The following is a 16588-nucleotide window of genomic DNA, read 5'->3' on the forward strand; positions in this document are numbered from 1 at the left end:
TCCAACCTGAGATGTTCTGTGATTCCATGAAAATAAACTATGGGAATAACCTATGAGGTGTTGTGACAGAATATTTGCAGAAATGTTGTTGGGGGATAGGTTGTTGCTCTGAATCATTCTCTCAGGTTTATAGGCAGCTCTTACACTTGAGTGGGGAGCTGATTCATGAGGTCTCGATGTATATTAGGCAGAGGGATGACTGACAAACATAACAGGATATAGTCTTTGCCCTGTGATCCATTGCTCACTGATCACATGCACAGAACTTTTCATTAGCAATGGTTATAATTGTTTTCTCATACAGCAATTAGAGGTTCCCACTGTAATGTGTTGAACTGTTGTATCTGTCAACAAATAGAATGAGACGAGTCTCACTTTGTTCCTCTCCAGTGTAAGCAACATAAAAATCACACAACCTTAGAAAAGTTTTGCTTGCACAGGATTTCTTAAGCTCCTCTAGTCCAACACCATGTTCCACCTCAAGTCTGTGTTGTAAAAGAGTAACTCTCTGCCTTCTCCCTTTCCAACACATTAGCCCTTTGCTGGGCTTACTCTGCTAAAGCCTTTCTTGTACTGGGGACTCTAAAATTGGGCACAGCAGTCCCAACACCATTTCAGAATTGCTCAAAATTGGGTTTAATCACTATTTTCAGTTCCTGCACTATGCAGTGGCTAATCCAGTGCAGTTCATTGCTCATGATGACTCTTGTGCAACTTCTCATGGAATCATTTACATTGGAAAAGACCTCTCAGATCATCCCTGCCCATGGTGGGAGGCTTGGAAGTAAATGATCTCTAAGGTCCCTTCCAACCCAAATCATTCTATGATCAAGCCCAACCCCTAATGTATTTTTGTAGAGTTGTTCCCGTGACAATTGGTGTCTCTCCATTGTTTGCTTTCAGATCTTCTCTGTCAAATCACAGCTTTTTGAGATTCCTCTGAATGATAGCCTTTTTATCCAGCATATGGACTGCTCCCCGCAGTTTGATGTCAGCTCCAAACTTGCTGACGGTGTGTTTCTCTCCACATAATTACAAATCATCAACCACCCCATAGTCATTTCATGTGGCAGAGCCAAGGTGCTGCTTTCCCAGGTGTGGAAAAGCAAAGACCTGTTCTGAAGGCACAACATGAGTTCTCAGGGAGGAGCTGAGTAACTATGAAGAGGGGAGATCTGAATTGAAATAGAAAAACAGCAACATTTGATATAAAAGCAATGACAGCTGCTCTGGTCAGCAATTACTGGAGATTGAATGTGGACAGAAGCAGTCAGTGCACACACAAAAGCCCTTCTGATCTGGCAGTGTTCCCATCCATCCCATCTCACCCCATGTACCCGGAAATGCCAAAACAAATACGTGTTTTAATGTTAGTGCACATGGTAACCTTTCAATCTTTATCAAATATTGATTAAAAATATAAATTACAGAAACATCCTTGTCTCCTCTTTTGGCTTTTACACTATAGGACCGATGTAAAGAAGCCACAGCATGAACAGGAACTTGGCCCTAGGCTTTTTAATCTCCCGTGGAAAAATCAATGGGCAAGATTTCATCTTGGTTGCAACAATGTCAGTTTGGAGGCATTGTTAAATAATAATAATAATAATAATAAACTCAGTAGCTAGCTGAGTTTATTTGCATTGCTGGAGATTAGGATCAAATGTTACTACAACAGGATATGTCAATCATTAGCAGAATACGTTGTACCTCGCCTGCCCATTGACTGCAAATTTCAAATTTAAGATGTAATGCATCAAAAAATCATTTCAGAGTATTCCATCTATTCCAGTACAAGAAGTAAGAGGAAACTAAAATGGAAGACAAGCAAACAACCTCCTCTTTGAATGAATTTAAGCTTGAAAGTATGCTGTTCTATCTGGTCCTACATGAATTTTGTAATACTTGTGACGTTGAATCACCTTGTCCTGTCAGGAAACAGGAGAGCTAATCACCCTCCAGTGAAGAATTCCAGCCAATTCCACAACTACCTGATGAAGGACAGAAGAAACTTCTGATCTTTGTGGAAACAAAAGGTAGGATTCGCCTTGATTCGTTGGCTTAAATTATTGTGATTTTTTTGTGTATTAAAATAGAACCTATAATCAGAAGACTTTTTGAAAAATTAGTCACAGAAGAGGATTTTATTCAGTAAAAAATAAGGATAAAATAGGGAATAGTGCAACACAATCTAAAACAAAAAGGTAGAGAAAATGGATGAGTAATTAAAAATACCAGAAAAGCCACCTGTATCAAGAGAGCAGCATCTTTGTAAATTATATGTAGGTAGGGAAAGGGACAGAGAGACAGTGAAACACATTGAATGGGATATATATTCACCTTAGTTAGTTCTATTGGTTCATGTTTCCAACACCACCTATTTTCAGAGTGGGAAAATTACCACCCTGTTTTATTGACTCCTCTTCTGCAAAGTGGCTGCTAAGTAGCCATTGTGCAATAATGCTGCACAAGTGCAGTAACAGAAACTTTATTCTATTTCAGGTGTTTTTCAAAGATAATAAAAAATAATTGGGATTTTTTTTTGTAATGGTTATCCAATTAAATGAAAAATTTAGGATACATCTTTTTATTTTTTATTTTAGAAGGAGAGACGGGAAAAATATATTCTCATGAGTTTGCCAAACTCATACAAACTAGGGATGCTAAAGCACCATCTTTCAGTGGCAGATCCTGGTATACAGATGGATTTTCAGGAAAGTCAGTAAGACTTGGCACATGTCCTGATTTATGTTTGATTGAGGGGGAGCAGGGGAGGGGGAGAGAGAGACTGATTTTAGGACCGGTGCCTAGAAATTAATGCAGAGCAATTAAATTTACATCTCATAAACTGTAAGCATTTGGTTGAAATCAGTGGGATTGCCAAAAGTATGTTAATATCTTGGAGTGGGAAACCCACTGGGTCTTAAAAAGCATTCCGATGGCATTTTGAAACTTATATCATGTATTAAATTACCAATTATATTTAATTGTAAGTTAATTCATCGAAGATATTACAGTGAATGAATACTTTGCCCATGTCTCTAAGTTAGCTTCTTCAGGTTGGTTTGCAAATAGAAAGCTTCATCATTTCAGTGAAGAGTTTTTTCCTTTAATATGTTTTATGCACAAAAAGAGTTGCTTTCTACTTGCATCTCATGATGTTTTACACTCAAAAGGCATATTTTTGCTTGTAACTTGTGTAAAGCTAAAATTAGCTGAAATACTATTTACTTTCTAGTTGGAAATTAAGTGAAAAGCATCTTTTTTCATGATATTGGGAGTATAACCTTTTGTTGCTAAACACCTAAGTGAGACAAAGCACAAAGTTTTGTAACAACTTTGAGAAATACGTGTTAGAGAAATTAATAAGAAAAACATTCTGTGATTCTAAAGCACTTCATGGAGGCACAGGTGATGTCAAAATTAAAAGTAAGGGACATAAAGCAGTACTAAGAAAAGGAGATCAATGACTTATTCTGTTAAGTATCCATATGTTTTCCCCTGGATCAACTGGATCTTCCCTCAAATACAAGTGCTTGGAATAAGCCACCCTATTTTGAAGGCTGTGACAGTTTAATTGGACAGATGTGACCAGTCTTTCCAGTTTTTGGCCTCTGAGCTCCAGCTGCCCACAGTCACAGTACATGGGCTTTGTTGTTTAGCAGAGCTGGAGCAGCATCCCTGCCTAAGGCTGGGCACAGTGGGTCACCCCCAGAGCAAGGTAAGAGGCTGATGAAGAACTGGAACCTTGCTGTAACCTGGAAAATAATAGTTTTTCTTAACCACATGTTCTCCACAAGTACCAGTGTTCTCCAGAGCACTCTGTGTTTTATATAAACTGGTTGCCTCGAGGTAAAGGGGCTTTGCTGAATATGAAAGGATCAGCAAACCCTACTGGCCTCTCCCCAAGAATAATTTAAAACTAAAATCAGCAGCCCCTCAAAACCAAACAAGGTAAGCTAATAATATACCTCTGTGGTAACATGCCCATAAATTCCCTCGGAGTGGGAGGCTGGGAAAATTGCCAGAACAAGTAAATTCCACTCTAGTCACCTGCTTGCCTGGCAGAGGTAGGTGAGCAGAAACAAGCTAGATGTAATTCGTGTGACTGATTGCAGACACCTGAACTTTGCAGTGACCTCCTTGGTTGCTGGAGTGGTGTTTGAGCCTCCCAGGCAAGTGGAGTCTTGGAGTCCAGGGTCTGGTGTATGCTTCTTCAATTAGAATCAGATATTTGTAGAATAACCTGAGTTGGATGGGACCCACAAGGATCATCAAAGTCCTAGTCCTAGCCCTGCATAGGAAATACCTAGAATCACAATGTTAGAGAAGGCTCTAATTTCTGTTGTCATTTCTTATTACTTGTAAGATAATCAAGAATTGTCTTAAAACAGATAAAAACAAAAAAATCTTCCTGAATCAGGTCTTTCCCAGTTCTGCTCCAGCTCACATGCAAGATTTCATAGTGCTGGTCATCAGGTTTTGAACAGTTTTTGGATCTTGACTCCTACACCTGACTGTAAAGATCAGATGGACTCAGTCTGTAATTCCCCTTTCAACCAAAGCACTCCAGTCGGAGCAGGCAAAGGGGAGGAGGGGAATTTTCAGATTCACCTAGGCACAGGAACAGGCTGAGAGCAGCATCCCATCCCATTCTGCAGTTTGAAAATGAGCAATAGCCTTCCTGCAGGAAGGGCAGGGAAAATATCTGAGAATACCTGTGGAGATATTCCATCAGGGCTACAGCAGGAAGTATGAGATGTAAAACACAGTTGATTCATAGAAATTTGGAAATGAAGAGAGAGAATGGAAGGAAGGAAAGGAAGGAAAGGAAGGAAGGAAAGAAAGGAAAGAAAGAAAAGGAAGGAAGGGAGGAACTTGAGCAAAAGCCAGCAAACACACAGGAGAAAGATGTATTTTGTATTCAGAGAAATGAACGCTCCATAAAAAGAAAATTAATTCCTCATTCTCACCTTTTCAGAGATGATTCTGCCAGTGGTGTTCCTGTCTCTCATAGCTGTGCTGCCTCCATCCACTGGACAGGTAGAATACATATCTCTTATTTGTAAAATTTGGGTGGGCCCTGAGGCACTTGTAGACTGACTGAATATGGCTTTTCCTATGCACACCAAACATATGCAGAAAGAGTCTAATGAGATATTTAGGATCTGGAAAGCATTTATTCTTGAAGTAATAGATATAGGATCTGGACACATTTATCCTTGAAGTCTGCTTCGTTTCAAAGCACTTGTCTGGATCTACATTTGCACAAAAAAACATCTAAAGGTTCAGCATTACTTGTATTTTCCAGAAGTTTCCTCACACAAATCCAATAATCTGGACCTCCTAAAGATCAAGTACTTTTCCCATGAATTTCACACAGGTTTACAGATATCATTTACTTACCTCCCTTCCTTTCTCATCCTGCAGGTCCTGAGGTATTGCCTCTCCCTTTGCTCACAATCACTTCCACTCAGCCCATATCCCTGATTTCCCTCCATCAGCGAAATTAACACCCTGAACGCACACACAGAGTGGTTCTTCCCAACCCAAACTTAGTCTGAAATCTGTAGTTTGCTACTTCTGCATCATGTGACCGATGGCTTGACTGCATTTCCCCCTAATTCTTCAATTTCTCCTCTCAATGCTGCAGTCTAGACTAGTTGAGAATGGATGTAAAGAGGAGGCTGAGTTCCTCACATGGCTATTTTTTAATTAGAGAACATGTGAAAAGCATGTGAAATTTTATCAGTTATGACAGAATTGGAAGAAAATCTATGGCATGAGAGATATAAACATTTCCTGTTCAGTGGGATGTCCTGATGAAGTACCACAAGAGGCCTGAGATGATCCAGTGATTAAACAACTGATTGCTTCAATAAAGAAAAACATTGATAGGGATGTTTAAAACAAGACAGAAGAGAAACACATCATAAACACAATTCATACATTCTGATGATATTTAGATACTCTTTCCACGAAACCTCATTAGGAAATTATAATATTGGTAAATTAGTCTGGTTCTGTTGCCTAAATGTACGAGTCTACAGGCACAGAGGCATTCCAGGATATCTGAGTCCTCCAGAGAGGGTTGGAAGATACAATACAGGAATCTGTGTTATTACTGCTAACCTCTGCACTGTGGAACCACTGAAATGCTGCTCCACTGTTGGAGACACTCAGGAGACAAAGAGGACCACAGTCCTTCCTCCCCCACTGGGATTATCTCCTTGGTTGATAATAAAATTTTGATATTTTAATATTTTCTACATAGGATGCAGGATTTAGTAACATTCAAATAAATCAGAAAGACAGCTTTTTTTTTTTTTTTTAGGAAACTGCAGCTCTCAGTGCTCTGTCAAGCAACAGAGCAGAGCAGCAAAAGTTGATTGTTGACAGACATAATGCCCTCAGGAGAGGAGTAAAACCAACTGCCAGCAACATGATGAAGATGGTAAGTTTTTGTGCTGTAAATCTATTTTTAATGTGTAGTGGACTCTATGAGAGATACAGGACTATATGCAGGGTCACATTATTTTATTTAGCCACAAATTCCTTCTCCAGACCTTTGCTAAGGATTGAGCACAGCCAGCACCAAGAGAAACATAAGGCTGGGCAGGTAGAAGAAAAAAACTGGAAAATGTGGTGGTGTATCAACAGTAATGTCTCTTGTGAAGGAAAATTAAAAGCACAAGAAAGATTCATAGCATAATTAATTTCTTTCTTTCTGATGCATTCTTCATCAAGCTTCACAGTTTCTATTCCCTTGGTGCACAGTAACTTTGCTCCTACCTCCCTCTCCCCTCAAAAATAGGATGAAAAGGATTTTGCACTTGACATTTTCTTATTTAAATGTAATTTCTAAATGTTGCTCCTTTATGAGGGGTATGTATGAGGGGTTATTCATGGGTATGTGATAGATATTTTCTTCTTTTGTTAAGGAATGGTGCCCTGCAACCGCAGAGAATGCCCAAAACTGGGCCAATCAATGTACTTTAAGGCACAGTCCTCCTAATCTGAGGAGAACCAGTAAGTGAAGCATGAGTGGAATTGAGCAACATCACACGTTATTGATGTGGCCATTTTGGGGTTTTGCTTGTTGGGGAGAAATGAGATGCAATTTTAATTCCATATTGATTTTTTTTTTGCAATGTGACAAAGGGAAATTTCTACGTAGAAATCTGCCCAGCAAGTAAGAAAAGTTCAATGCCATTCTCATCCCAGTTTTACATGGGTATATCCCATTTCTACAGCAGATTAAAAAATTAAATTAGTGATAAAGCATATTCTCCTAAAATATCCATCAAAAAACCCAAATCTAGAGATCTAGAGCCAGTTAAGTGCAGAAACCTGTTTACATGTGCTGGTTTGAAATGTCTAGGAAGAAAGGGGCAAAAGGCAAGGATGTAAAACTGGCTGGTGGTGCTAAGCATAGTTTCTCAGACCAGACTTAGAGTTTTTAAATTCCCTGGCAAATTGCAACCTAAAACCATCTTTGAGGTTCAGATTAACACTTCAGTCAGTCACTGGAGACTGAATTTACAGCTGTACCACGTTAACAGCCCAGTGTGCTGTTGACTGACTTCTGCCCACACCATATCTAAGATGTGGACAGTCCTGTCAATATTTTTTCCTAAAATCCAAATCCTCTGTTTTTTGCCAGGGTGAATCCCATTTGAGGACCAATGCAGTGGGGTTAGACCTGAATAAAAACAGTAGATAAGGGCAGTATAGACACTTTGTTTTGTGCCAGGAGTAAAATTTGGATTATCAGGATTTTCCCAAGATTACTGGGCTGTGACCTGGGTAATGCTTATGTTGGCAACTTCCAAATAGCAAAATTAAAGCCATGAACCTGTGCAGGTGTTCCTGCAGAATGTCTGCCAACAACCTTCCACCAGCCAATCAGGCCATGCTGCAAACTGGCTGTGACACCTTCAGTATTTACAAAGGGTGATGTCACTCAAATGGAAAAAAACAACATCCTGCTGCCCCATTTAGGATGAGAATGCCTATGGAAATCATCCCACCGTTTGCTGGTTTGTTTTGTTGGGTTTTTTTTCTCAGGCGTGGATTCTCTATGCATTTCTCAGCACCATTCTCTTTTCAGATGTTCTATGTGGTGAAAATCTCTTCATGTCCTCTGTCCCGTTCTCATGGTCAGATGTTCTTCAGGCCTGGTACAATGAGGAGAAGAATTTTGAATATGGAAATGGGGCAAAAATGAAAGGTGCAATGTTTGGCCATTACACTCAGGTAGATGTATTTTTTTATATATATATTTATATTTCAGGCTGAACAAATAAATGTTAGCTAAGCAAGTTTTACCTCTCATCTTTAAAGGAAATAAATATAATGGAGACATGGGAGTTATTCTAACAAAACAAGATGAAAAAAATTCAAAGAAACAGAATTAGAATGAAAATAAGAGGTAAAGTAACAAAATTAAAATGAAAATAATAGTCTAAGTGTATGTAGGAGTAAAGATACTGGTATTTCAAGACTTCAGGAAGCAACAACTTATTTGTTTAGCATCTGAGAATTGCCCAGACGCTGGAAAACCAGGGTTATTAAAGTATCAGCAAGGAAATATAAACAGGTTTGTTGTAGTCAACAAAGTTCTTTTGACTCAGAGGAGCTGGACAATGGCTTATCCTCAACTTCTACAGTAACTGCACAAAACACAGGATACGAAATTTTGCATCATGATTTCTACATTGACAGTTTCAATTGAATGAAGACAGAAATACAAAATCAAAGGTTTTATAAGCATTTGTCTTGAATTATTATTGTTCTATCCCCAATATTCTTTGGTTTAATAGGGGTGAAGGCAGATTTTCAATAAAATGGGGCTCATATTTTTAATACTGAGGGTAAATGAAGTGACTTAACATCATTGCAAACATTTTTGTGATGCATATTGTATTTAAATGATTTTCAAATGTATATTTTTCATATTCCCATAATTCTTATTCTTATGCCTACAGATGGTTTGGCACAATTCTTATAAAATTGGATGTGGTTTCGCTTTCTGCAGCAACACTACGTACAGTTACTTTTATGTCTGCCAGTACTGCCCCGCGTATGTATTGATTCTGATTTTGGTACTTATTACCTTGCCAAAATAAGTCAGGAGTTAGAGAAATTTGTATCAGGGCACATCACCAATAGCTGAGAAACAGGTTTGAAGACTATATTAGGAATATGAAAGGACAGAAATATACTCATGAAAAGAGTTGTCAAACAAGAAAAAGCATAAAATATATAAAAGGGACACTGATTTTCAGATTAAATGTCACTTGCCTAAAAATTCTAACTTTCATAATAGTTAATTACAAATACTTTGCACATTCTACTAGAAATATTGGTTCAGAAAAGCATACCAATATGTACAGTACAGTGAAGACTATAATTAATACCAAAAAACATTAACAGGAATACTAAGGTAAAGGGATGATTTCAAATAGTGCCTAAAATTAATTTCCACATTCACAGTATCTTGTTGTGGGTTTATCTTAACTGACCACCAGTAGATCACCCAGCCTCTCTGACTCTTCTTCTCAACAGGATGGATTAATTAAATAATATGGGAAAAAGTTCGCGGGTCAGGATGAGATCAGGGGAGTTCACTCACCACTTACTGTCATGGAAAAAAGAGACTCAGTTTGGGAAAATTAACTTCATTTGTGACTAATCAAATCAGACTAGGATAATAAGAAGTAAAACTAAATCTAAAGCACCTTCTACCAGCCCCCACCTTCTTCCCAAGCTCAGCTTGACTCCTGATTTTCTCTGCCTCCTCCCCCTCAGCAGCACAATGGGATGGGACTGGGCACTCTGGTCAGTTCATCATGTGCCATTTCTGTCACTCCTTCCTCCCCATGCTCTTCCTCCACGCTATTGTGGAGTCCTTCTCACAGGAGTCCTCCATGAACTTCAGTGTGGGTCCTTCCCACAGGCTGCAGTTCCTCCTAAACTGCTCCAGCATGGATTCCTTCCATGCTTCCATTCCTTTGGACTTGAATGCTGCAATATGTGTCCCCCTCAGGGTCACAAGTCCAGTCAGGAGCCTGATCCAGTGAGGGCTACCCATGGGATCACAGCCTCCTTCAGGCATCCTCCTGCTCCAGTGTGGGTCCTCCACAGGTTGCAGGTGGATCTTTGCATCCCCATAGACATCCATGGGCAGCAGGGACACAGCTGCTTCTCCATGGGCTGCACCAGGGAACCTCAGATTTACCCTCCCTTGAATGTGTTATCACAGAGCCACAATCACCATCACATGGGTCCTGCTTGGAGCTGGGCAGCACTGGCCCTGTCTGGAGCAGAGACAGCCTCTGGTGTCCTCTCACAAAAGCCACCCCTGCAAATTCCTCCCCCTCTCTGCCCACTGCCAAAGCATTTCCAAATAAACCCAGCACACATGAAAAAATTGACATATAACCAAGGACCGAGTGTAAATGTAGCAGTAAGTTGCATAAGTAACTGAGTGTAAATCTAAACATCTTTACAGATTAGTTTTCCTCTCAGATATGGTGCAGTGACTTCACAGCTGATGTTGGTAACATTGATGTTTCAGGGGAAACCTAATAAGTTCATTGAAGACACCCTACAAGGAAGGGGAGCCCTGTGGGGATTGCCCCAATGCTTGCGAGGATGGATTATGCAGTAAGTTCCAAGCTTTTTAATTGTGACCTGGGTAAAGTTGATGCTTAAAAAAACCCCAAAAAACAATTAGTTTATGCAAACTGATTTTTTTAAAAAATTAGTTGCTGAAATATTAGCCAAAAGCACTATCAGAAAATCACATTTCACTATGCTGTCTGCTTTACCTAGGTGAGATAACACTTTTCCATGTCCAGGAGAGATAAATCTCATCCTTGAACTTAAGAAATTCTAGGGAAGGAGGGGACTTCTTTACCATTTTTTTTTCTTCTTCATCCTTTAAACAATGGTGGCAGACCAAATGGAAGTAGCAGAACACTTGACAAGAGCAAGTGGCAAACCTGAGTTTTTAGAATTCTAATAGGAAATAAAAACATATGGGCTGAGTCTCACAATGCAAGATTTAATTTGTATCTTCTGTTATTGAATTAACCAAATTCTCATGACAGGCTGTAGCACAAAGAAAGAAAGCTTTAAAATGCCTTTATGGATAAGTAAAAAATCTCCTTGAGAACACCACTTATTTTCTATGTGTGGTCAAATTAGTGGTTGGGATGCTGCTGGGGAGTAAATAGCAACAGAGAAGAAAACATTAGAGAGAAAATAATGTTGATGAAAAATTATTCTGAAAGGACATGATGCGGGTTTTCACTTCCCACTCATGATTAATTTTGTGTTTCAAATCGTTTTCAGCCAAGCCTTGAAAGTTTGAACATGCTTTTTTCCAACACTCCTGGCAAAGTGTCCAGGATGTGCCCAGAGCTTCATCAAGTCCACTGCTCTGCTCCTGTCAATGCAAAACTGAAATAAAATAACAGGCTCAACTTCTACCTTTCTGGATATCCATCTCCTTAATGAATTCTTCCACAACCACCGATTCCATCCTGCCTCTCCAACATATGCAGTAGGACTGACTTCAGTGCAGTGACTCACACAAGAAATATCTGGAGCATGATGTACATATTCTATTTATATAATGGTCTAGAGCATGGTAGAAACCTTAATTTAAATTTGTTATTTGTTTGCCAGATATATTTAATTATTAGCTTTTCTCATCTTTCTTTTCCCAGAATGTTATCTAATAAACATTTTTGAAAGGTCTGTGTTTCCGTATGTTTATTATGTTCTTGGCATAGAAGGATAGTGCTTGGTCATGTAACTACTTTTAACTTGATTGAAAATTTAAACTATTATTAACAGGACCAGAAGATAAATAGGATTGCTTGAAATATGTAATTCTTAAAAGAAATTAGGAGAGCAGAGCAGTTTCCTGTATAACTATTATGGTTTAGAATCTGTTGCTGACATATGTTCTACTGTAAAATGCTCAGTTGTGAAAAAACACAAAAAATACCCCCAAAAACCAAACCAAATGTAGTTAATTTAAATTAAGAATCCTGTTTATAGTGTAAGATTGCATTTAAATACAGGTGACCAAACCTGCCTTGTAAAGAAAAAGGACTGTCTGAGAAAAGGGCTTAATTCACAATAACAGATAGTCAAAAGGGGGAAGATCCCTGCATTTGGAAACTTTGTTTTTCATAACAAGTAGACATGTGTTTGCATTTTTTTTAATATCTTCTTTTGCTGTATCAGTCATTAAATTACTCTTTTTTCACTGACCAGTTCATCATAATTTTCATTCTTTCTTATTACTATGAAATAAAATTCTCTAAACTGCACCAAAGTTGTGACTTTATTAGCATTAGGTGTTGAAGGGAGCCTAAATATTTAACAGCATGAGCAGAATCAGGTTATGTGAGAAGATTTCCTAAGCAAAACCAGAAGTCAGGCAAGCAACCCTCCATCAGACTCCCTTTCAGAGAGAACAATTAGCATAAATAACCTGCAATCCCCACTCGGTGACCTTTGGGATACAGGTGTTTTTCTGTGCAGTTAACAATGAGGTTAAATATTATTTCTCACCTTACAAAGGTTGCACATTCCAGTCCCCTTTTAGTAAGGAAGCTGCTGTCATAATTAAGATTTCAAGTCTCAGAGCCCTTGGCACAGAATAATTGCATCACACATTTGACTCCTTCATTCCAGTGGCATTTCTTCTAGTGTGAAAGACAAGTATTAAGTTAAAAGTTCAATTTCACAACTCAAAGTGCTTATTATTTGGGTTGGTTTTTTTCCTCTTTCATCTCCACCACTTTTGCCCTCCATGGCACACTGCCCTCTCAGCTGGAGTCAGCACTCTAAAAGTAAATTAAGCAATGCTAGGGCAGAGGTGTGACTGCTGGATCATGATTTACTACACTCTTAAATAATTAGCACAGGTCCAAGTAAGAATGATTATATTGCAATAGTTAATCCAGTGTTGTTATCAATAAGGAAGTGGGCAGAATCATTACCCTAACTCACAAAAGACTCCTTTACCATGAATAATGGGTCAAGAAATCAGAGAATCATTAAGGCTGGAAAAGACCTCTAAGAGCATTGAGTCCAAACATTTACCTGTCACTGCCAGGTCCACCACTAAACCATGTCGCTAAGAAATAGAATTGCATATTTCTTGAGCATTTCCAGGGATAGTGACTTCAACAATTCCCTGAGTAGCCTGTTCAATCGTTGACAACCCCTTCTGTGAAGAATTTTTTTGCCAGTGTCCAATCTAAACCTCCCTTGGCACAGCTTGAAGCCATTTCCTCTTGTCCTATTGTTTGTTACCTGTGAGCAGAGACTGACCTCCATGTGGCTACAACCTCTTTATAGGGAGTTGTAAAGAAGGAGAAGGTCCACCCTGAGTCTCCTTTTCTCCAGGCTGGGCCCCCCCAGCTCCCTCAGCTATTCCTCATCAGTCCTGTGCCCCAGCTCCGTTCCCTTCTTTGGACACGCTCCAGCCCCTCAATGTCTTTCCTGTAGTGATTTCTGCAACCGAAACCACAAGAACTCATTTCTCAGTCATTCCTAAGAGGAAAAAAGTAGTGTAATAAGGTAAAAATCAATCATCATACATTTGATCCAGGGCATAAATGTCCATGAATGTAATTTAGATCTCCAGGAAGACAATGGAACAATTTTTTTACCTGTCATTTTGGAATCAGTAGAGTGTTAAATGCCAGCATGGATCCTTCAGGAACTGATCTTGCCAAAACAAACTCTCTTCAGTGAGTCACTCAGATGAGAAGACATTGTGATGGCTTAAGTTACAAACTCGGGAGGTGTGGTTCAGATGGAAGTACTAAAACAGGGCACATCAATGCAGCTGAACACACACATCCATGGATGCTCTTGAGCTGGGGAGGAGACAGAGACCTCTGTCACCTTGGGGTCCTGGTGGATGACAAGATGTCCATGACTCAGGAGTGTGCCCTGTGAGCAAGGACACCCAATGAAGCACATCTGGAGTGCTGTGTCCAGTTCTGGGCTCACTGGGACAAGAGAGACGTGGAGCTCCTGGAGTGGGTCCAGTGAGGGTAACAATGATGATGAAGGGACTAAAACCTCTCCCTGCTGAAGAAAGGCTGAGGGAGCTGAGGCTGTTCAGCCTTGAGAGGGGCCCTCAGCCCGGGGTGTCCCTGTGTGCAGGGAGGGTCAGAGCAGGGCCCAGGCTCTGCTCCAGGGCCCAGCAATGGCACCAGAGGAAAGGGCAGGGACTGATCCCAGTGAGCTCCACCTGGACACGAGGTAGAACTTCTTTCCTGTGCAGTGACTGAGCACTGAACAGATTGTCCAGAGAGGCTGTGGAGTCTCCCTCCAGAAATGTCTAGAAACACAATCTTGTGCCATGTGCTCTAAAACCACTGCTTTGTGTGAGGCTCAGCTATTGATGTTTCTAGGGCATGAGAAATATTTAGTGACTGACTATGATACCAAAGGGTCATGTTGCAATCAGTGCTGGTAAAAGGCTTAACAGCCATTATAATATACACTTCCTAAGTGTACAGTGGAAGGCAGTTTGCCTTGTCCCTTACAGCTTCTGTCATCACTGAGATCCCCACAGCAGAGCAGGCTTTCCTCCTAGCACATCCTGCTCCTGCTTCCTTCCACCTTTCAAGGAGAAACCCTTGATACCCTGCCTACCTTTAGCAAGGATCCAGAGCAAACAAGGAGATGCCATGGGAAGTCTTGTAGAAAGGGATTATTTTCTATTCTTCCTTCTCACCTACTCCTGAGGGAGCTCCTTGCAGACAGTTGGCTGCTCTGGGAGAGGGCCTGAATTACGTCCCTCCATGCGATGGACCTCCGGGTTCATTGTGGAAAAGTACACAAGATAGGATAGGATAGGATAGGATAGGATAGGATAGGATAGGATAGGATAGGATAGGATAAATTCAGTTAGAGGGGACCTATCTGGTGCAACTTCCTGACCAAAGATTCGTTTGGAATAACTTCTTCTCTAAGTGCAAGAATCATCTCACTTGTGCAGTGGTTTAAGAGGAGCATGGTGATGTGGACAGTTCAGCCAAGGCAGTGTCCTGTCTCTTGCCATTACAAAAAGAATGTTCCTTAATGGCAGTTGGAAAAATCTTGTGGCAGGCAGAACTGAATTTCTTCTTTCTCTAGATTTGATGTCCTTTATTATGACCTTAAAAAAATGGGACTGTTGCACTTGAAATATTAATCATCTGAGCAGAAAGGTGCTGCCTTTTCTACTTGTATGGAGATAATCCTTATTGATTTTCTCTGCAGCATTTAGCCTCAGATAAGCTTTTTAGACAAGTGTTATACAATGAAGAAATGAACATTGTACTTACTCTAACTGGGCCATTTTCAGATAGATTTCCTGACTTGATGTCACTGTCCATCTGCTCTGCACTATCAGATTGCTGGACAGGTAGGAAAGATAAAATTTAAAGAAAACAGAAATAATCTATGGGTAGTTTTATATGTTTGTAGTTTATAATTTTATCATTTTGTAGCTGGAAAAGAAAATGTCAGGTTTCTTAGGAGATGCATGTTGAGATCATAGAGGGGCCTGAGAACATCTGTGCCCCAGCTGATACAAGAAATGCTCCAGAACCTGATGTTTTGCGCCCTTAATATCCATCTGTGGCACCCATAATCCTCTGTTTGGCACCCAGGCTGCCCACACAGTGACTTCCATGAGAGGGAAGTGTCTCCAAATTAGATGCTAATTGCAACAAATGACTGAGCAAGAAGTGACCTATTTCAATTTAATAAGAATCAAAGTTTTAATCCTCCTCTTCCCTCCATGCTGGGGTATACACAAGGGTTAAAATTTCCCTAGGCATGGCAGAGTGCTATCAGAGGCAGTTAGGACCACACATTTGGATTTAAGCAGCTGTATTTCTCCCTGAGCTGTCTGTAGGGATCCTTTAATCTCAGTCTCAGCCTGTCCACAAACCAGCACTTGCTGTAATATGTTAAAAAAAACCCACTCTTACTTTCTCAGCTTAAAGTGTCAGACACTGCCTGTTTATTACTCTGCCTATAATAAATTTGGCCATAGTTTGCTGGGATTATCATTTATTATCAAAAAATTGCTCTCAATTTTCCCATAAGTTTTGCTGTTAAAACTCACCATGGAAGTGAAGCTACCTGAGGTGGGTTACACATGTTGGAAGAAGAAGACCATCCCCAGTGCGACCACTACATTTCCTCCTTACTGAACTGATCTCACTTCCTAACCTGGCAGAAAATGATCCACAGCCTGGCTGGTACTGAGACAGCCAGCCACAGAAAGAAATAATTCAGGACAATTCAGGACAAGAGGAAATGTTGTCAAGTTGTGCCAGAGTAGGTTTAGCTTAGATATTGGGAAAAATTTATTGACTGAAAGAGTGGTCAGGCATTGGAACAGACTGCCCAGGGAAATGACGAAATCTCAAAAAATGTGAAGATGTGGTGCTTAGGGCCATGGCTTGGTGGTGAACATAGAGCTCCGAGGATCAGGTGCAGCCTCAGGGTAAGGGACAGACCTTGAGTCTTTGGTCACACAAGACTCACATCATTA

General features: G+C 40.1%; 1 protein-coding gene and 1 long non-coding RNA gene across 2 annotated transcripts; one reads left to right on the forward strand and one right to left on the reverse strand.

The window, feature by feature from the left end:
- Positions 1-288: 288 nt before the first annotated feature.
- On the reverse strand, positions 289-4792 carry LOC137470171 (uncharacterized). Its single transcript, XR_010996924.1, has 3 exons — positions 4123-4792; positions 1906-1991; positions 289-344 (listed from the first exon to the last, which is right to left on the reverse strand). It is a non-coding gene; the product is annotated as an uncharacterized lncRNA (long non-coding RNA).
- Positions 1691-12314, forward strand: LOC137470170 (cysteine-rich venom protein kaouthin-2-like). Its single transcript, XM_068183224.1, has 8 exons — positions 1691-2036; positions 4982-5043; positions 6335-6454; positions 6942-7029; positions 8111-8256; positions 8988-9082; positions 10580-10668; positions 11359-12314. Exons 2-8 carry the CDS (start codon positions 4984-4986, stop codon positions 11367-11369), a joined length of 609 nt encoding a protein of 202 aa, XP_068039325.1. The 5' UTR covers positions 1691-2036; positions 4982-4983; the 3' UTR covers positions 11370-12314.
- The last annotated feature ends 4274 nt before the right edge of the window (positions 12315-16588 follow it).

Source organism: Anomalospiza imberbis, chromosome 3, assembly GCF_031753505.1.
Source record: "Anomalospiza imberbis isolate Cuckoo-Finch-1a 21T00152 chromosome 3, ASM3175350v1, whole genome shotgun sequence".
NCBI classification, from domain to species: Eukaryota; Metazoa; Chordata; class Aves; order Passeriformes; family Viduidae; genus Anomalospiza; species Anomalospiza imberbis.

Coding starts and splice junctions, on each gene's coding strand:
- LOC137470170 (XM_068183224.1), top strand. CDS start 4,984: ATGATTCTGCCAGTGGTGTTCCTGTCTCTCATAGCTGTGCTGCCTCCA. Junction 6,455..6,941: donor CCAGCAACATGATGAAGATG/GTAAGTTTTTGT, acceptor TCTTTTGTTAAG/GAATGGTGCCCTGCAACCGC. Junction 9,083..10,579: donor GTCTGCCAGTACTGCCCCGC/GTATGTATTGAT, acceptor TTGATGTTTCAG/GGGAAACCTAATAAGTTCAT.